The 22106-nt window shown below is 32.4% G+C and overlaps 2 protein-coding genes across 4 annotated transcripts in view; one reads left to right on the plus strand and one right to left on the minus strand.

Moving 5' to 3' along the window:
* Nucleotides 1-256: 256 nt before the first annotated feature.
* Nucleotides 257-9841, plus strand: LOC111710480 (uncharacterized). The gene is made up of 6 exons (XM_023484583.1): nucleotides 257-585; nucleotides 1885-2130; nucleotides 2524-2904; nucleotides 6246-6436; nucleotides 7588-7723; nucleotides 9296-9841. Exons 1-6 carry the CDS (start codon nucleotides 349-351, stop codon nucleotides 9383-9385), a joined length of 1281 nt encoding a protein of 426 aa, XP_023340351.1. The 5' UTR covers nucleotides 257-348; the 3' UTR covers nucleotides 9386-9841.
* An 8679-nt stretch (nucleotides 9842-18520) lies between these two features.
* The window catches only part of LOC111710476 (piwi-like protein 1), a 31405-nt gene continuing 27819 nt past the window's right edge, over nucleotides 18521-22106 (minus strand). The window contains exons 32-35 of one of the 3 annotated variants that reach the window (XR_002767057.1): nucleotides 20442-20518; nucleotides 20160-20247; nucleotides 18839-18954; nucleotides 18521-18731 (exon numbers count right to left, since the gene is read on the minus strand). Coding sequence is in view for 2 of the 3 variants with exons in the window: in XM_023484578.1 (XP_023340346.1) it covers nucleotides 18892-18954; nucleotides 20160-20247; nucleotides 20442-20518 (228 nt within the window). In the remaining variant the exon portion in view is untranslated. Of the gene's footprint in view, nucleotides 19018-20159; nucleotides 20248-20441; nucleotides 20519-22106 lie in introns of all 3 variants that reach the window. The other 2 variants (XM_023484578.1, XM_023484577.1) reach the window with 2 other exon arrangements.

Raw genomic sequence — 22106 nt, forward strand, 5'->3', positions numbered from 1 at the left:
TCTCGATTTTTGGAATTTTCAAGCATTGTATGTACTGATTTAAAGTAAGTTATATTTTTAACCTTTAAAAAGAAAGTCCAGGGTTCACTATACAAAAGACTACTAAGGTTACATTGCCCTAAAGCAATATTTTAGGGTCCTACAGTGTAAAACGTTAAAAAAGTATTTACTTTTATTCATATTAATTTATAAAATTTTTTAAAAAACATTTATTAAACAACATTTTTGCTAAAAAAATATCCCGGGGTCCCTAAGCATAATGGCCGGACCGGTACAAGTGGCGCTATCCTGGCGCCGCCTGCTTCAGCAGCTGAAAGCTCGGCAGTCATCACTAGCGCCAGCGCCTCTATGGAGCCACCAAAGAAACGCAAATTCTTTTCAGATAATCTGGAGAAGGGCGTTTCTGTGGGCCATGGCGTGGCACTAGATCATGTCCAGTTTGAAGCTAGTGTTCCTAGTAAACAGGACATTCCTGTTTTCTCAGCAGGGCTACTCGAACAGCAGAATATAGTGAACAGCAGTGTTGGTGGAGGGGAGGTTACAGCTGCACGGAGAAACAGGAGAAAATACAGTGTGGATTTCAAGGTAGATAGTTAGAGGAGATAGAGGGTGTTCAGTTAATTTGCAAGCGCTTACAGAGGTTTTGTGAGGGGTGGGGGCAGGGGAGGGGCTTTAAGTCAGAAATAGTGGATTTTATAATTTTAAGCTTATAGGATAAACATGGAAGTGGGGGGGGGGGGTCTCTAGATAAAATTTTTTGGACCCCCGCCCCCTCCCCCCTCCTAACAAGACTATTTTTCAGCAAAAATATTATTTATTTTTATATTATTTTAGGGTTAGGTTAGGTTAAGACACTTTTTGGCCGAGCGCTGCGACTATAGAACAGGCATGGGGGACCGAGCGCTGCGAGGACAGGCTAGGGGCCCGGGCGCTGCGGCTACATGACCAACTTTATCCATGTGTTCAATATGAGATGCATGAAAATTGATTGGATTTGTGGGGGGGGGGGGTGTCGTTATCTAGGAAATTACCCATGGGGTCCGGCTAATTTCTTGAAAACATGGTATTTTATTAAGATTTTAGAAAAAATATTATTATAATAAGATTTCTAGAAAACATGAAATTTTATCAAAATTTCTAGAAAACATACTATTTTATCAAGGTTTCTAGAAAACTGGGTTTTTATCGTGATTTCTAGAAAACATAGTATTTTATTAAGATTTCTAGTCAAACATGCTTTTTATTATGATTTCTATAAAACTGGGTTTTTATCAAGATTTCTAGAAAACATAGTGTATTATCAAGATTTCTAGAAAACATGATATTTTATCAAGATTTCTAGAAACTTGTTTTTTATTAAGATTTCTAGTAGACATGCAATTTTATTAAGATTTTTATAAAATATGGTTTTTATCAAGATTTCTAGAAAGAAATATTCAGGTATCATATCTAGGTTTCTATAGAACAAAGTATTTATCTAGGTTTCTATAAAATAAAGTATCTATCTAGGTTTCTATAAAATAAAGTATCTATCTAGGTTTCTATAAAATAAAGTATCTATTTAGGTTTCAATAAAATAAAACATCTAGATTTCTATCAAATAAAGTATCTATCTAGGTTTCTATAAAATAAAGTATCTATCTAGGTTTCTATAAAATAAAGTATCTACCTAGGTTTCTATAAAATAAAGTATTTATTTAGGTTTCTATAAAATAAAGTATCTATCTAGGTTTCTATAAAATAAAGATCTTTCTAGGTTTCTATTTAAATAAATTGAATAAAGTATCTATCTAGGTTCCTTATGAAAGTAAAGTATCTATATCTAGGTTTCTAGAAAGAGAAGTATCTATATCTAGGTTTCTATAAAAAGAATCATCTATCTAGGTTTCTGTTCTGAACGGGTACTACAATGACCCTGAGACGAGATACAACCAAAGAAAAACCGCAATAAAGTACGGGATCAACAGACGACAGATACAGAAATGGTTAGCTCAAGAACCGTCCCTTAGAGGACAGTCAGAGGAACCACATCTGTCAATCCAACTGCCACAGCAGCTGTCAGCCCAACTGTCGCAGCTGTCACCTCATAAACGACTGAAGGCAGACGACAGTTGTTCAGAGAAAGATCGGGTATGTTTTTTGTTCCTTTGTTTCGAATGTTAAAACAAGATTTTTTTAGTAAGGAAGAAATATCTTTGAATGTCGTCTTAGTGTTGAGGATAACTTGAACCAAACCTCATTTCACAGAAAAAAAGATTAAGCTGTTCTTCCTGTTCAATATGTTAAATTTCTATCAATCTTGATTCTACTAATGTTATGTTACTGTTATGCAATTTATTCTAATCAACTTAAGCTGCAGTACTTTGCTTAATTGTACTGTAAAGTGTACCTTTACCATATACTATGCATATCGTTTTCAAGTCTATACGTATGCTTAAAAAATCCACTATTTATTAAAATGTTATTTCTCTGACACTTTGTTTAATATTTTGGGATTTATATTCTAACGTTGTCTCTTTGCAGGACGAATATATCCCAGGAGCTCTGATCATTCTGGAACCGGAGACAAGAATTAAAACCGAGGATGAGTTCTCACCTGGGTCGGAGAATAGGTTCTCCAGGTCAGAGGTTATGCTCTCAAGATCGGAGGACAGATTTTCGAAGTCGGCGGACCGGTTTACAAGGTTGGAGGACAGATTTCCACGGTCAGAGGACAGATTCCCACAGCCGGAAGATAGGTTCCCAAGGACCGAGGACAGATTCCCACGGACCGAGAACAGGTTCCCACTGTCGGAGGACAGATTCTCAAGGTTTAACATGAGACCTGAGGTTCAGGATGAGAAGGATGATGAGGAGGAGATTAAACCTATAAACCTGAGCAGGGGGAGTAATCAACCTAGACAGGTAGGATTAATTTTTCTTTCGATTAATGGACTATTCACGTAATTAATTAAGTCACGCTTTATTAAAAAAGATGTCTGATTAACAACAGCACCCATTCTTCATCTAAGTGGCATTGAGAAACATGTTTTTTTATAAAGAAGGGTTGAATTCTGTTAATTTGCTTCAACGTATCAAAAGCATAAATCACAATAAAAAAAAGTGTTCAGCAAAATGAATATTTCATTTATTCTCGGTTTAAAGTTACCATTGTGAATCGGACATGCTACTCTTAATGTAGGGTCTTCCTAAATTACGTCTAAAGTTTTTATATTCCCGCAATCATACTAAAACAAAACTAATTGCTCTTTATTATCTCATAATGAACGTTTTTAATGCCACGTAGAAACTCGTGAAACAGGAAAAGATGACAATTTTCGTGGTAAAGCTTAGATTATAAATTAACAATATCTAAAAGTAAATTTTATTGTTACCAATCCCCAAGTTATTAAAGTTATGAGGAAAACCATTGTATTTTTATGAATGAAGGAAAACATTCTTAAAACAAAATTTTTTTAATATTTCAGAATTTTATAAAGTTGGAAATAGTTTGCTAAAGTAAATGGCCGTGGTAAATTAAGTTTTAGTCTAGAGCATATTATATACAAGGTTACCTATAAAATATGGGACGAGACGACCTAAAACTCTTTGAATATTTCCAAATAGAGGTTTAATTTTGCTTGCTGCATTAACATATATTCTTTGGAAGTGAAGACATTGTACAGCTTCAGGGGAATCAACTGAATGTAAGAACAAAGACTGAATATATCCCGTACAGTCTCATTAATCGGGGGTAACCCTGTATTTTATATTTCTAATTATCATTATTTCTTCTTAAAAAAAGTTGTCAAGTATAAAGATTATGGATTGTATAAGGTAAAGACCAGTTTATGAAATGGATAAGATAACTTAAAAAGAGGGATAAAGTCACAAAAAAATACACAAGTTACAGAAACTATCTAAATAGAGCCAGCTTTAGCGCACGATTTTGACACCTTTTAACTTTTATTTTCAATTTTAAAAGGAATTGAGGTTTTGCCACAAGCATAAATTTTCCAATCCATAAATCTCAAAAACATAATTATGTAAACCTTTGATATTTTAAACTTACACTTCCTATGAGCTATCAGTATTTGTAGTTTGAAATATCAAAGATCTACGAAATAGGGGATGTAAAAATAAAAGGATTAGAAGATCAGAGTTTGTGGCAAAAACTCAATTCCTTTCTTCAGTATTTAACAATTTGAGGTTAAAAGAAATGTCCATAAATGATTGGTCACTAACCAGAGACAGTTCTTTTATTATCATCTGGAGTTTAAGCGACCTACTGTTGGCTATACCCAGCTAACCGATGAGATTTATAAACACCCATCCGATCAGACTGTTCAAAAGATATCAGTCGAGATCTTACATTTTTCATTGAAAAAAGAGATAAAAAGATATGTGTAGATATATTAAGTTAGAGAGAGGGAGATAGACATATAAAGATTGAAAGATAGCAAGATAGACAGTGAGCTATAATGTAGGACTGACATACAGGGTGAGAATCATTATATTGGATTTTCATTATACCAAGGAAGATTAATCCTCCTATCTTTGTTAACATAAATAAATAAATTAACTAAATGCTACTTAGGCTACATTTTTTATATTCTGCCGGAAAGTGGAGTATTATCAATATGTATATGGCGTTTCATTGTGTAAACCTTTTTTCTCCAAGCTTTCCTGCAGAAATATTTGAAAATGGATTTATTTGTATTGGAAATATTTTTATATTTATGAAGTAATTTATAACCAAAGATTTTCCTTTCCGTTCTGAAAATTAAAGTTTAAAGCTATGCACAATTCCAAATGATGTGGTTCACCCTGTAGCTAATAGATGCAGGGTAAGATAAGACCTGAAACCTACCTGATATTCTGGTTTCAGTCCTACTCTGGGTATCTTCTTATACACAGGCTCATACACAATAAATAGGTAGTTTCCTATATCTGAGCCCAGTTTACACCCTGCTTTGGTTTAACAGTTTAACTTAACATTTTTATTTTAGATCAAAAAGACTTTTAATTTTTCCGTAAAATGTTTATTAACAAAATGTGTCAGGGTTTTTAGTAGGATTCGACTTTAATTAATTTAAACGAAACCAAGTAAATTAGTTTTTTCTTTTTCTGTTTTTTTTTAAGCTTTCCTTCTGAAATTGATTTATTATTTGTTATTAATCTTTCATTCCACTTTGTTATGAAAGGATTTTTAAATAAAAATATTTCCCGCCATAATATGCAAACATTTTAAAACCTTTTAGAAATGGGGAAAATATAAAAACCACAGAAGACTCAATCAAGGAGAAACTTTTCACATTAAAAAATTTGTTTTCAAAGATAATCAACTTATATTTGTTTCTTTTAAAGCATAAAAATGTTGGAATTAGGATTTATAAATCAGAAAGGAAGTTTTTTCATCTTTGTTTCTTCAGTGATCCTTCTCCTATCCTGTGTAGATGCTACTGCTAAGGTTTATCTCATTATAGGTTTAGGTTTATTTTTAGGTTTAGGATAAGGTCAAAGTGTAGGTTAAGATTTAGGTTTAGATTAAGGTTAAATTTCAGGTTCAAGTTCGGAATAAATTTTGGTCATGGTTAATGTTAAGCTTTAAGTTTAGGTTCAGGTTTAGGTTCAGGTTCTATAGGCTGGTTAATGTTAAGCTTTAAGTTTAGGTTAAGGTTCAGGTTCTGTATAGACTAATTTCAGTTAAGAGTAGATTTAGAACTATTAAAAGCGTTCAGATCAGATGTAGATATTGCTTCATAATGAAAATTATCCTTGAATATCGACCCCGTCTTAAGAAATTTAAAACGAACCAAACCAACCATTATTTTAAGTAAATTTTGTGTCAAAAAATATTTTTTTTATTGTTTCACTTATTAACAAAAAACAGCTTTGCTTTAGTTTAGCTGCATCGTATAAAATAAACTGTGTAAAGCAAATATGCAAGTTTGGACGCAGAAATTACAGGTTGTTAGAGTCTTCTTTTTGTGTTTTGACCTTAAAATTTTGAGCTAATCCAATATAATATGGGACGCTCTCTATAAAATTATTAGGAAATGTAGTAGCAGAAGGATATTCGTTTAAGAATTTAAAGGTATTTTAACGTAATTTAAACCGATCTTCTAGTCTTTGCGTAATATTTTTCTGCTTGGACCCATAATAAATAAATTTTCGAATCCAGATTGGCAAATTTCATATTCCCGGGCAAAGTCGGGTACCCAAATTAATTCTTCTTAAATCTTCTTTATACTAATTCATTTAAGATTGAGGCTGAGGTTGAAGATCAAAGCATGTTGAACGTGAGCATAACGAGGACTCATCCTGACCCTCTCTCTACCCACATCCTCGACACAACCACAGGGTTGCCGGCCAGGGAGGTCGAGGTCTCCCTCTTCAGGATGGGCGGGGCAGGAGGGGGCGGGCCCAACTCTTCATGGATGCAGATAAATACCAAGTAAGAATATTAGAATCGTTTAAAAGGTTGGATTGGGAGAAAAAGTTAAATTTTTCTTCAAGATCTAAATTTGACTACGAAAGTTTATGTTAGATTTGTAAAAAAAGTTTAATTTTCTAATCATATCTTTATTTTTTATTTTTCTCTCTATGGCGCTTTATCATTTCACATTTGTTTCTTCTCAGATTTCCTAATTTCTGTTTTTGTTGTTGTACTTTTTAAGTTTACTTATAAATCCGATGTTTTTATCGCGATCTTTGAGTTCTTCCATTTTCTTCTCCTTGTAAAGAGTAAACCATGTTAATAAAATCTAAGTAGTGTCCTACATTCTGTAGTTAAATGAATGTTAATGGTTTCCTCTCGCGAAAAGAAAAACAAGAAATTTGTAAGAAAATTTCCGCAGTAAACTTAAATATTAACATTATTAAGTTGTCAGATAGGAAGGACTTGCATTTCAATCATAGTTTGGTTGATAAACATAAAAAGTTTTTTCATAAAAAATATCTAATTTTACGACTCTTGCATTTTTTTCTGGCGACAAAAATTGTTTCTGTGATTTAGAATTTGAAAAAATTTTAAAATCATTAAATTAAACCAGAGCTGAAAACTTTGGAATGCGATATCCTTAATCCCGATCTGTTAATTAATCTGGAGATTAATATCATGAGGAGAACAAGCAATATTTTATCTGGAGATAAAGAAAAAGAGGAAATCAAGCATTGATCTTGACATCCACCATTCTAAAGTTTTCAGCTCATTTCACTTTGGAATCTTTAATTCTGAATTCTAAATATTTTTCGTAAATCTTATTTTTCTCCATTAATAAAGAGGCAAATCTGATTCACTCCGGTACCCTGAAAAGTTTTGTCTGATAAAGAATACATTAGATATCCATGATTTGTCTTTTTCAAATTTTGGTTTCTCTATAAAAATGATTGCGGATTTCTTGTTACAAAAACAATAGAGAAAATAAACACTTTGCAAGGAAGATAAAAGACGATAGCTTTCACAGTTTTGGTTAGATAAGGATTTAAAATATACTGTTGTGAATCTGGCATGCCCCAATTAAATGAAATGTCACTGGACAACGACAGTCCGTGTAAGATTGAATTTTTTATTAAATTTTTTGTATTACATTGTATAATTTGTAGGTCGACTAATGAGGACGGACGGAGCTCCGGGTTTCTCAGCTGGGAGAATTTCCATCCTGGAACCTACAAGATGTTTTTCAATACTGGAGCTTACTTTGCCAAAACCAACACTCAATCTTTTTATCCCTTTGTTGAGGTAACATAAATTTCTTGTATTATTCAGGGTCGGGGGATTAAAGGAAATTAAATATTATTAGGATTTAACTCTGTTTAGTAAAAAGTTTCTGCTTTGAGTGTTAATTTACCTTTGATCATTTTTCGTGTTAAAGATCAATAAAACTAGAAAGATTTGCGGATTTTCCTGATTATATATTTATTTGTTTATTACACAAACTTTCATATTTCGCGAACACACCCTTTAAATTTTCAAAATATTTTAATGAAAACAAGATTTCTTTACTCAGAATAATAATATAATAAGCTTGTGACTAATATATTTTACATCTTCAAATATTCGGTTTTGCTAAAGATTTCAAACTTTCGAACAATCCGATTTAAAAGTTTATCGTCCATAAATATGAACAGTGTGCAATACAAGACATATAATTTTCCAAACTTACCTTGTAAAATCCTGTATGTGAATTATGTTTACTGCTGAAGAGAAATGGCAGATTTTGATAAATCATTGATAAAGCAATATCTCTTTCTGGGAACTATATATTTAAAATATCCTAGACACACAAAACAAATACTTTAATTTTATTTTTCAAATATGTCGATCCATGATAAAATTAACGAGTATGGGTTCATACCATTTGCTAACGGTAGATGTCAAAGTCTACTACAGTTAACGAGTATGGGTTCACACCCTTTGCTAATGATGAATGTCAAAGTCTACGTCAGTTAACGAGTATGGGTTCACACCCTTTGCTAATGGCGGATGTCAAAGTCTACTACAGTCAACGAGAATACATTGTTACTTTTGCTGAATCAATATGTTTTTATAAGTTCAATGAATGCATTTCTGAAAATGTTTTGATTATTTGAGTGATGACTAATTATCTACTTGTAAATGCACAATTAGTGTATATTTAGTTGAGATTTCAATATGCATACTTTGTTTCAACAAAAACAATCAAACAAAATTATCAAACATTATATTTTCAATTGGCTCATAATAAATTTTCTTTTGTGGTTTATTTTAAGCTGAACCATCATACATTATTATTTTGTATTTTGTGTTTGAAAATAAATACTATAACTATAACTATAACATTGGCTCAATTTTTTTGTTATGTAAGCCGAGATTTTTTAAGATCCTTTTTTAATATTTATTTTGAAATTTTCTTTAAACATGGGATTGAACGAAAATTAGAAATAATAAACTAACAATTTAGTTATTGTTCTTAGTCTATCCTATCAATGTCAACATGGACACAAGCTTGTAATCTATCAATGCCAAACCAATGGGCACGATCTCGTCAGCTATCAATATCAACACGGACACAAGCTTGTAATCTATCAATGCCAAACCAATGTGTATTTACAAATTTATTTTACATGTTTAGTTCTTATACGTATTTACAATCGCAGATATATATCATCGTAGTCAAGCTAATCACAATAATTACAATACGTAGCTGCATTACAAGTTTTGCGTATTTGAGGATTAACGCAGTAAGATTTACAGACAATGTACAACGCAATTTATCAAGGTGTGTTCAAACTGTATTTATTACATTCTAATATTGATATAATTTTGTTTTAGGTCGTATTCGAAATCCGTGATCCTTCAGCGCATTATCATATTCCTCTTCTCCTGAATCCCTTTAGCTACACAACATACAGGGGATCCTAAAATCTACACTGCACAATTGTAATTCAGGGATCTAGTGAATCAACTTGGGACTAGTATATATATACGTGTTTCAGAGAGTCCTTCTGAATCATGGGAGTGTTTAGTGACGAATGTAAATTCCTAGTTCACCATGCAATTTTTTACATAAGGATATGTGACTGTTTTTCTTATTGCAAATAATTGTCTAAATTTTGAAAGAAGAAAGAAAATTTGTAATCACTGTTTGATGCAAACCTCTTTAATTTTGGAACTCCCTGTCTCCTTAATCGTGTGCTAGGAGCATGTTTATTAACCAGCCCTGTAAAGTAAATCCATGGAAGGATTTTCTATATACTAGTATGAGCTTAAAGGGTTCTAATATCCTAATCTATTGTGAAGAATATTTACACACTATATATAAATTATATCTATATCAACAATGTTTTCCAAATTTCTTAAATAAACGTTAAAACTAAATATGTCATTTTCTTAGTGATACATGTTATTTACTAGTTGTTATTTCACGCAGCTATTGGGAATTATTAATTAAGCTTTTGTTTGTTTTCCATAAAAAATGTCGAAATAACGGGAAATTAAATAGGGCTTAAAGGGACTGTTGAGGAAATATGAAAGAGGGTGTAGGTTGAAAGCTAATCACTTTAGCTCTTGATCAGGACCAATGAAACATCCATCTGAAGTTCCTGTCTCGAGAAAACTGTGTCAAAATTTTACCAAAACTCAAATATGTGAGATGTCTGTATCACGTGACAATAATACTGCACTGCCATTGGTTGAAGTTCTGATCACGTGATACAGACGTATATATAATAAAAAATAAATGATACAGACAGAGACATGACTGCACTCTCATTGAATGGAGTTCTTGTGACGTAATATGGACTTCTAAACAATATTATCAATTATATCATCAAATATAAAAAAAAATTTATGATAATAATTGGAGAAAACCTAAGTTACAATTAGCTTCCTCTGGAATATCTTCGTTTTCTGATTGGTTGCGTATTTACTGAATATGATCTGTTTAAACTTTCAGTCAAGAGCTAAAGTGATAAGCTTTCAGTCTAATATCCCCTTTCATTTTTCCTTTACAGTCCATCTTACTCGTACTGGCTATTAGAATAAGAAATCCAATTTGAATCTGTCTTTGGCCATAGCGTAACAGACCTTGCAAACATTAATATAAATAAAGTCAAATGAAAAGTGTTCTGTAGGTTTTGAAAGAAATATAACTCGTAGCAGGAGCTCTAAGCGTGTCTTATTCCTTCTAGAAATGTTTAACATTTCATGATTCTGAATATTAAAATTCTTCAATTTTGCGATGTTTAAATCTTCGTAGAACATTTTAAATTCATATTTGGCTCTTCTTCTTTTCAGGTTAAATGTAAACAAAGGAATTAACTTTTTGCCCCCCCCCCCCCCCAACTCTGATTTTCTAATCCCTCTTTCTTTGTAACTCATTGTTGTAGACATTTGATATTTCAAACAATAATTTCTTTTAGATCAAATAGTGTAAGTTTGAAATATCGAAGGTTATTATAATATTTGAGTTTGTGGCAAAACCTGAATTCCTTTCTTATTTTGTTCACTAAAAGGGAAATAAATAAAATATCTATCAAGAATAAAGAACGGTTCATTTTCCACCAAATCACAGATCATTTTTCTCCTCTTACTTTTCTATTCTATTGATATCCTTGGATAGGTTCTATACGTCATGTTAAAGAGCAATATGTTAGATATTTAATCAAATAATTTATTAAAAAATATTCCCCGAATCTTTTATAAAGCATCACAATGTCCTCCCGGCCCAGTAATATCTAAAATGGGCAATTTAAAAAAACTCGGACATTTCAAAATAATTTCCCAATAAAAAATAGGGATTTTCAACTTTAAAGCAAAACAATTTTAGATTAGTTATGTATGATCAATCACTTCCTTGGCTGGTACTCAATTTTCATTTTATATTCTTTTTAAAACAATTTTTTGTAATTTTTTATACTTTTAGTAGTTTTGCCCTGATAATCCCAGATTATCTAAATGGAATCTTTAAAAAAAAACTTTTTCCATGTCGTCACTCGTCATTACATACACCAAAGCGCTTAAACTTGAATATCAGCCTAAAATGTCATCATTAAAATCTGTCAATTAAAAGTTAAAAAAATGTTTGTCAGGAAAATTCGTGATATTTCTTTCTAGTTTAAAATTTTAGTTTTTCATTGCTTTATCCTGCTGTATTTTTTTGTTCTTGAAAATGGTTGGAAAATTTGTTCTTGAAAATGGGAAGAAAGGAAACTTTGAATCACATTCATATTATACGTTTATGAACTTCATAAGAATCGAATGGTCTTAGTTGGACGCGTGCGTAAAAACAAATGTGTTGTACTACTATTGTATAATTTTTAGCGCACGCTAATTTAACAGTTCGGACCTTGTCCCAGCAGGCTGTGACTTACGATCGCAATTTGGCCTAATAAACATTTCTTTCGCCCTTTCTCTATTATACTTTTTGGTCGGAATGGTTGCGTTTTAATTGAAAATATACAAGACGATTCTGAATTGTTTAAAGAGACAGACCGACTATGTAAGGCAGTTGAACTGAGTATGCAGTGTTGTGGACAAATTCTTTAGGATTCATTTGAGACATATAAAATGTTTCCACGATGTATAATTACTGAGTTTGCGCGCAAAGTCGAAGTTCAAAATCATAAATTTGGATGGGTACATTTTTAGAATCGGGTTTTTTCAATTATCAAATAACGACGACGAAAAATATAGTAAAAATTTTACAGTAAACTTATTAGATGGTTAGGAACATATTTCTCGAAAGAAATTTGTCAATAAAACGAAGTTAGAATGAATTATTTCCTTTTTCATCATTATATCGAATTTCTTATTTCTATGAATTTGTTCGCAGATTTCTATAAATTCTTCAAATGTCGTCTTTCAATTAAAAATTCCAGAAAATCTGCGTGATTAAAGAGAGATTATAGAAACTAATAATTGATTAAGATTACTTATTTTCGATGATGAGTGTTAATTTTTATTTTCTTAACCTGTTCCTAAACAACTAATTATAGTTTACTGTAGAATTTTGTTTAATTTTTATGTCGTCGTTATTCAATAATTAAAAAAAAAAATTCTGAAAACAACGTATCCACCCAAAAATACGATTTTGAACGTCGACTTTGCGCGCAAACTCAGGATTTACAGATCTTTAAAAAGTTTTATTTGTCTCAAATGAATCCTAAAGAATTTGTCCACAACACTGCATGCTCAGTTTAATTACCTTACAATTTCACTTTGATGTTAAAAGATATTAAGGAACAGTATAGTTCCACATTAGCGTCTGATCCAATCAGGGTTCACTCACATGTTTGATGAGTACTCACTTATAAGGACCAATAGAATTGCAAAGGCGGTAAGATCTATCTATCTATATGGCTATTCAAATCTGCCAATTAGAGATCCATATGTAAATAAGCGCAACGACTAAATGGATTATTTACTTATATCGGAATTGAGGTGAAAGGGTACCGTTGTGAATGGGGGATGTACCTCTTTAAATGGAAGGAATTTACGTTTACAGAACATTCATGCCAAAAATAATTAGTTTAAAGCAAAGTATGAATATTGAATACTAAGTGTGTTGTAAATTATTTTAAGTTGCAACAGAATGCCTGCATTTCTGCAACTCTTATTTGTTGAATTAGATCAGATAAGTACAGGGGGCGGAAACGCCATGTGTGTGTGTCTGTACCAAAAGAGTGTGTGTGTGGAAGGAATACCGAACCGAAGGCGTGTACTGTAGGTATATACAGTACATACGAATCTCGGTATTTGTACAGACTAGGAGAGTACATTTGTTTATTGCTAATTGTTTACTAAAAAATAAGTTTAATATGCATGTATTTATATATTTAAGTCAACACTTTAAGCCAAATTTTCATGCAAAGAATATGATTTGATTAAAGTTTGCAATAAACAAGTCGTTATTTAAGCTTAATTATAATTGACAACATTGTTCTGCAATTTCTTTGACTGTAGTCATGTTGTGTGTCTGTAGTAAAAGAGTGTGTGTAAGGAATATCAAACTCGTCTGCAGAGCAGTGCGCCTGGCTTTCTCATGCCAGACCAGCGCCATTTCCTTTCCCTTTATTCCAATTCCCCTGGAAAAGTACCAGACATGTTTCTAATTTGTATTGTTTAGCTTGTCTCTATTCTGCAGAATATGCAGAATATGCAGAAATTAGATAAACTTTCACCCTTGATATAAAGTTTACTAGTTATACCAGGTTTGTTTAATGTAGATTAATTATACTACAGGGTGGTTCGGAAAACATACATTCGCCAGAAAAAAACGCTTTGTTTATATTTTTACGATTTAGAACTAACCCCGTTATGGACTCGTTTTCCTCTCGGAAACAAAACTCGTGTATTTCCAAAAAACTAACTCAAAAGGAAATGCCAAAAAATTGTCTAATTTCAGATCAAAAGCTGCCCGCCCTTCAGTTAAGACTTGTTCGGTGATGGTCGTCCCAAGGGTCTATGTCATAGAAACACTTTCGGAAGAATTAAATCTTGAGCATCTTACACCAAAATGTACTGTACTGCAAGTACAGTTATAACTAGTACAAAGCGGAAAAGAAGTCGTCTTTGCCAATTCTTTTTATAATAAACAAATGTTATAACAATTAATGTACAATATTCGGATCCCATTTTCAGAGTAATGATACAAGTTACAAACAAATCATTGGCTTTACTTCCTACAGAAATATTTGAAGAGATTCAACTTTTATTTAATTTTACACTCTGATACCGACTTTTCTATTGTTGTACTGGACTGTAGGGTTTGGTTCGTTTGGTACACCATGTGTAGAGAAGAGTAAACTTTTCTCATTATTTTCTAAATATATTTACCAGAAGAGGTTAATGGGGGAATTTGTAGCTACAAAATTTACCCAATTATAAAAAAGAACGCCATAAAACCTTACTAGACAGCTTTAGTATTCGTGAGAAAACAGTTTACAATACAGTTTACGATAATTCTATCTGTGTAATCGGTGAAACAAGTTAAATAAATATCTGCGTAATTTGAGAAGCAAATTATCAAACTATCTGTGTGATCTGTGAGTGTACCGCAGCCTGGTGTAGAATAATTAATTTTAATTTTCTTCCTTCAGCTGCCACCCGGTGTCTTCTTGACAAATCGGAGAGAAGCCAAATTATTCATTTTTCTCCCGAAACCCGGAAACTTTTTGTTGACATGCATCAAGGAGAAGACAAATCGTTTTCTCACAGAGCTACAAGCAGGACCTGGAGATAGTAGTCTCAGTGAAACCTTACATATATACATTATACAAGCAGGACCTGGAGATAGTAGTCCTAGTGAAACCTTACATATATACATTATACAAGCAGGACCTGGAGATAGTAGTCCTAGTGAAACCTTACATATATACATTATACAAGCAGGACCTGGAGATAGTAGTCCTAGTGAAACCTTACATATATACATTATACAAGCAGGACCTGGAGATAGTAGTCTCAGCGAAACCATACATATACACCTGGAGATAGTAGTCTCAGCGAAACCATACATATACATTATACAAGCAGCACCTGGAGATAGTGGTCTCAGCGAAACCATACATACACATTATACAAGCAGGACCTGGAGATAGTAGTCCTAGTGAAACCTTATATATACATTATACAAGCAAGACCTGGAGATAGTAGTCTCAGCGAAACCATACATATACATTATACAAGCAGGACCTGGAGATAGTAGTTTCAGTGACACCTTACATATACATTATACAAGCAGGACCTGGAGGTAGTAGTCTCAGTGAAACCTTACATATACATTATACAAGCAGGACCTGGAGATAGTAGTCCTAGTGAAACCTTACATATATACATTATACAAGCAGGACCTGGAGATAGTAGTCCTAGTGAAACCTTACATATATACATTATACAAGCAGGACCTGGAGACGGTAGTCCTAGTGAAACCTTACATATACATTATACAAGCAGGACCTGGAGATAGTAGTCCTAGTGAAACCTTAAATATATAATATACAATACAATTAAAATAAAGACTAAAGACGGCTGTCCAGTGTCCACATTATATTTGTCGACTCTTTTGGTTTATTATCCAATAAGTGAAAAGAGGGGAATGCAAGTGTTGCATTTTAATTGAATTTGAAAAAAAACTTTAAATGATGAATGTGTGAAATTATTACTGACAAACAAGACTCAATCAATATATAAATTTGGCTTGTCTGTCTGTTTGTTTGTATCCAATAAACGTCAAAACGGCTGAACCGATCGGGCCCAAAACTTTTGTGGGACATCACGCAACCACAGGGAAGGTTTATGAATGATCAAAATTTCAAATATTTGTCTCCATCAAAATTCGATCTTCATTAAATTTTTGAAAATTTTGAAAATCCACGAAATTTATTGTGAAAATCCGCGATGTTTTGTTTTACGATGTACACAAAGAGAACATGTTCACAATTAATTTTGAAGATGGGCGCGAAGCGCCCTCTAAGGCTATTCTACATATAAATTTGGCTTGTCTGTTTGTTTGTATCCAATAAACGTCAAAACGGCTGAACCGATCGGACCCAAATTTTTTGTGGGACATCTAGGGACCCCAGGGAAGGTTTATGAATGATCAAAATTTTAAATATTTGTCCCCATCAAAATTCGATCTTCATTAAATTTTTGAAAATTTTGAAAATTTTTTGTGAAAATCCGCGAATTATTTTTGTTTTGTTTTACGATGTACATAAAGAGAACATGTTCACAATTAATTTAGAAGATGGGCGCGAAGCACCCTCTAAGGCTAGTATTATACAAAAGGGTTAAATATCTTTTATAATTCAATTTCCTATTTCAGAAATCTCAAATAAGCTGGGTAATGGAATTTAAGTATTTGGAATACAATGTGCATTGTTAACTGTACAGGTTGATTATCAAGAAGTTTGTTTATCTTCTCTTTATAACTTGACAAGATCCTGATCATAACTTTCCCAAGATTAGAGTTAAAACAAAGATGCATGTTTTACAGATCCACTCCTCCATTGCATTTAGGGAATGATATTTTTAGGGATGGGGGGGGGGGAGGTTTTTACGCTGTCACATGTTTGAACCATATGAAAGGTTGGGAAAATTGAAACACATGAGATGAGAAAAGATATTATTTTGTCTCGTAATAAAAGTTTTCACCATATTCTAAGATGTCGTCTCACTAATGTAAATCAACGGAAAAACAAGAATAACATTTAATTCTTTAAATCCGTAAAAGGTATGTCTGTTGTTAAGATTCAAAAGAAATGGAAGAAAAAGGAAAAAAATAGACGGACATGATCTATTCCTTATCAGACTTAATGAAAAGAAATATTAAATTCCTATGCAAAAACATTTAGTTGTCAGATAAAACTGAATAAATGTGGAAAACAAGGAATTAGGGAAAACTTGTTAACAGAGAAGGATTGAAAAGAAGGAAAAAAAGGATTGATGGAAGAGAGGGATTGATAAGAAGAGAAGGGTTTATAAGTAGGGAAGGATTCATAAGAGAAGGATTGATTGCATAAGAAAAATAATTAATATAGGAAGGATAAATGATATAACGATAGATAAGATGTGAAGAATAAAAAAGAGAAGATGACAAATGAGATGGATAACTAAAAAAAGGATAATAAGAATTAAATTCAAACAGGAAAAGCCGAATATGAATCTTGTCTTGGTTAGTTCAGGGTGATTTTTTGGTAGACAACTCCATTTTCTCTTTTTGAAGGTAGGCCATTTACACGCCTCTTAAATTGGAATTACAGAGACTGTAAAGGAAAAATGAAAGGGTGTATAGGATGAAACCTGAGAATCTCAGGCGAAAAATGATACAAACAAGAAATCTATCTGATGTTCCTGTCTCGAGAAATTGATAAAAAACTGTGTCAAAATTATACAAAAATTCATGTCACGAAACATGACAATAGCAAGACGACTTGGAAGTCGTCTTTTGTATTTGAATTTATTTGTGACATTTAGTCTTCAATCTACTTTAACATTTATGATTCTTGAAACAATTATCACATAAGTCTCCTAGCCCTGGCATTTCCAAAAAGTGGTCTGCGTTTTTTGTGCTTTCAATATTACCGGAGATATAAAGAGTTTGGTTCAGATTTCAATTTTGTTAAATAAAAGCAAAATTGTCGAAATCTGAAATAGTGTCATACTTGAGATCCACCTTTTTTACGGGAAAACAAAATTTGGAGAAAAAGACAATTAAAACAAGAATGAAAATTATTTCTTTAACTTAATTATTATATTTATTGAGTCCATATGTCGAGAAGATTGGAAAATTATTGCTAATTTACAAGTAATATTTATATTTGATAACGTTTTTTTCAAAAAACCTCCTCCACGGGGTTCGGAGACCATTCCACAGGGTTCGAAGATTTTCCACGAGGTTCATGGCTTCTTGGCCTTCCCTCCCTACACCAGATCTTCAGCCATTGAGTGCAGTATACTGGTCACGTGATACGAACTCTATTTACTCAGTGTCATATTCGTATCAAAACTTTATCTATCAACAATTTGTCTGGTCAAAATATCATAACGGAAACTATATTGATTCAAAGTGATTTCTATTATTGAAAACATTGTTGTGAATTGCGGATTCGTAATCCCGAGGCATTGTTGGTTTAAAAAGAAGTTTTATGGATACACCAATCTTTGTCGGACACGCCGCTCTTAACAATAAATGATCTGCTTGTAATCTGCGAACTTTTATTTTACTCAGAGCTTGTGTTGGATACGAATATTATCACAATTACTTGATCTCGATATCCACTGGGGGCACTTTTATGTTGAGGATTTATAAAAACGAGACCTTTCCATACCTTTGTTTTAGTTATTCCTCTTCCGATTAGAACTCCCTTTATAACCCCGACTGCAGGTAGGATTACCATGCGAGATATTGAGTAAATATTGAATTAATCAATAGATTGACTGTAGATCCTGATAAAACATTGATCTTGATGTACACAATAAAAAGATACCCAGCTCTGTCTATCTATCTGTAAATTATCCTTGTTCCTCTCTGCACTTCAGCTAACTTTAAAAGAATGCAAAAAAAAACATTTTTAGATGTGATATCGCCATTACAATCAATTACATAAATTTTGAAGAAAAAAATTCCAGAAATAATCATTATTTAACATTGAGCTTAAGTCAAAGAACAATATTTTAACACAAAAAAAATAGTACAAAAAACTGGTTTTAATTACAAATATGAGTTTACCAGCCTAGCGCGGTAAATTGTTCAATTATACTTTGTCTTGAAGAAAGATTATTATAGAGATGGTGATGTTCTGATAGATTTTTACTGTTAAAAATTATGAACTTAAAACGGTTAAATAATTCTTAACATCACCAAATCTATACTTGAGCAGGTTGTTTTAATAATTTCTACTGCTATGATTCGACTAGATTGGAATCTAGAGGTAGAAAAGACGTTCCATGAGTAGCATAGATGGTTCCATCTTCACATGTTCTCCAATCTAGAGGTAGAAGAGACGGTCCATGAGTAGCATAGATGGTTCCATCTTCACATGTTCTCCAACCTATATAAACAGTTTAAAATTATTCAGACACAGTTTCTTTGCCTAGAAAAGGACTGTGCATTTATATCATTCTTTAAAACTGTTATTTAAGGATGAATATCATTAGAACTACAGAACCGATAAAAATCATTTTGTCACTAGTCAGTAATAATTTTAAAACTATGATTGTAATTCCAGAGGCCGAATTTAAAGAGTTTAAGCCGTGGCAAGTATGGTTGGTTCCACTTTAAATTGTATTGCAATGTTTCAAGATTTAAGCCGGCGCTCAATTGAACCCGGGTTTTGGCGGAATTTAAACGCGGCTCAAATTTATATAATTCGGACTCTGCTTCCTACAATCCTAGGCGTTTAAGTCAATAACTAAATCTAGAAAAGGAAACCTCATTAAAAATAGACATTTGTCAATGGAAATTGATTTAATTTCCTTGCAAGTTTTTTTCTACACAAAACATATTTTTAAGTGGATTTTACAAGCATTAAATTGTACCTTTGAAAAGATTGTTCTATATACCACTCAAAACAGAAATCATTAAAAGAAAGAAGCAGAATTTGCAGCAAATCTTTAGAATAGAATCCCAATATTTTGGCAACCTGATATCTTAGACCTTCAATATCTTAAACAATGACTTCAATTTGTCAAGATTACTAAAATATAGATTTATTCGATTAGACTGAAATGAATTCCTTTACAATTACATGTATGTACAGGACAGAAAAGCAAGTAAAGAAACAGAATTTGAATGCCCTGCAAACTCCACGTTTTACCGATCAAGTTATTCTTTATTTTCAATCAAAAATCCCTTTAATTTCCCCTTGAGTTCTAAGTATGAATTTTACTCTAAATGTTCTGTGAACATTTAGCTCTAAGTTGGCATAATATACTGTTTGTCTAAAAAATAGTTTTCAGGGAAAAATAATTAACTGTTTTGGTCAGAAATATCAATAAGGATAAAAAACTTGACTTTCGATGTTTAACTATTCACCCCCCCCCCAGCCGTTCAATTTCTTAAAATTATAAACTTAACCTCTGTTGTTCTTTCAAACATATTTTTTTTCACATCTCGACATGTAACATTGAAGATACATAAAGATTTACAACGGTTACAATGGGCGCTGTACAGCGTAGTGTACACTTAACATACCTGATAAGCTAGCTTGTGAGCGTACTGGCAGGGTGCTGGTACACGGATAGTTCCAGGCCAGTTGAAGTACATATGGGTCAGTTTATAACTAGGAAAATAATATAGTTTTGTATAAATGAATGTATGGTACTTCATGAAACAAAATAAAAAAGAATATAGATAATATTGATTAAGAATTTTAAGAGGAAATGAATAAAAAAGCGCAAAAAGAGATAAAAATATAAGAATAATTAATGTAATTATTCCAAGCTTTGATCCCCCCCCCCCCCTATCCATAAATACCTGATCTTCTGAACAATATCAGGAGAGAACTTTGAGGTATCTTTAATCACAACATAATGAGTCGGGGTTACAGTTCCCTAAAAATAAGAAATCAACTAATAAGACAGTGTAAAGTTAATATTTATAAAATATAATGAACATTTTTGTTGACAAAGAAAGTAACTGAAAATGCAAACGAAACAGTAGCTGATAATGCAAAGAAACAGTATGCTGATAATGCAAACGAAACAGTAGCTGATAATGCAAACGAAACAGTAGCTGATAATTCAAAGAAACAGTAGCTGATAATGCAAACGAAACAGTAGCTGATAATGCAAACGAAACAGTAGCTGATAATTCAAAGAAACAGTAGCTGATAATGCAAACGAAACCTGTAGCTGATAATGCAAAGAAACATTAGCTGATAATGCAAACGAAACAGTAGCCAAAGAAACAGTAGCTGATAATGCAAACGAAACAGTAGCTGATAATTCAAACGAAACAGTTTCTGATAACGCAAACGAATTATTCAACGATAGCTCCCCATAAAATTTGTTCATATACTCTATGAGTATTGAGCCGAGCTATTTATCTGACCAGGCCTGATCTACATTAGTATAACATATCATTTACAACATTAAATCAGTGCTTAGGATCCATTTTATTTTAACGCAGATCCGAATCCAAAATATAAATATTTCTCCAAGATGTTAATATATCTTTAACTAATGACATATTTCTTTTTTATTCGTTTAACCTTTTTTGGTACAATATTGACACTTAGATCAGGATCTGTGGATCACAAAGTTTTTTGCGGCAGATTTTTGTGAATCCAGGTTCAGGGAGTTCAATGTTACGGTCCCCGATTCTAAGCACTTGATTTAACTTATCTGGGATTAATGATAGATATAAGCAAGAAAACATAATAGAATAGTTGTCGTTTTTTTCTTTATATTAATAGACCCAATGCTTAGAATTTCGTAACAATGTAGCGGCCCAATTCTCTGAAAGGGTTTAAAAATGTGATTGTCGTCTTCAATCTTACTCCTTGTTAGAAAGGATCGTTTCTTTGTAACTGGTACACCTAATTATCTAATATCCACGTAATTTTCAGAGAATTGGCCCACTACAATGTCACGAAATTCTAAGCAATAAGTCTATTAATAAAAAAGAAAAAAACGACAACTATTCCACTTTTTAATAGATTTTTATTGTAGTGTGGTCAACCCGGTAACCGCCAATCAAGTTTTCGGAAATAAAGTCCTAAATTTTGACACTAAAAAAGTCCTGTGGAAAAACAGTCCTTGAAATAAAGTCCTACTATTTTAAGACTTTATTTTATAGGACTTTTTCTGGTTCCAGTACGATTTCATACATAAAGTCCTCTTTTAGTGAAAAATGCATGGGAATAAAGGATGTTTACAACCATGGAAAACAAAAACAACCCTGGCAACAATCAATATGCAGATGCATAGAAGAAAATTCCTGTTTATGAAAACTTCTCAGACTTGACCTCATTTTCACAAGACTTAGGATTTTTTTTGTTTTTTTATTTTTTCTTCAGGACTTTAGTTCCCGTAATCTTATTTCCTGAGATTTTATTGGCAGCCCCCAATATTATTATAATAAAAAAATTTCCAGGAATCTAAAACTCAGGACTTTATTTCCAGTGACATGTTGTCCTAG

The sequence above is a fragment of the Eurytemora carolleeae genome, unplaced genomic scaffold, assembly GCF_000591075.1.
Source record: "Eurytemora carolleeae unplaced genomic scaffold, Eaff_2.0 scaffold1069, whole genome shotgun sequence".
NCBI classification, from domain to species: Eukaryota; Metazoa; Arthropoda; class Copepoda; order Calanoida; family Temoridae; genus Eurytemora; species Eurytemora carolleeae.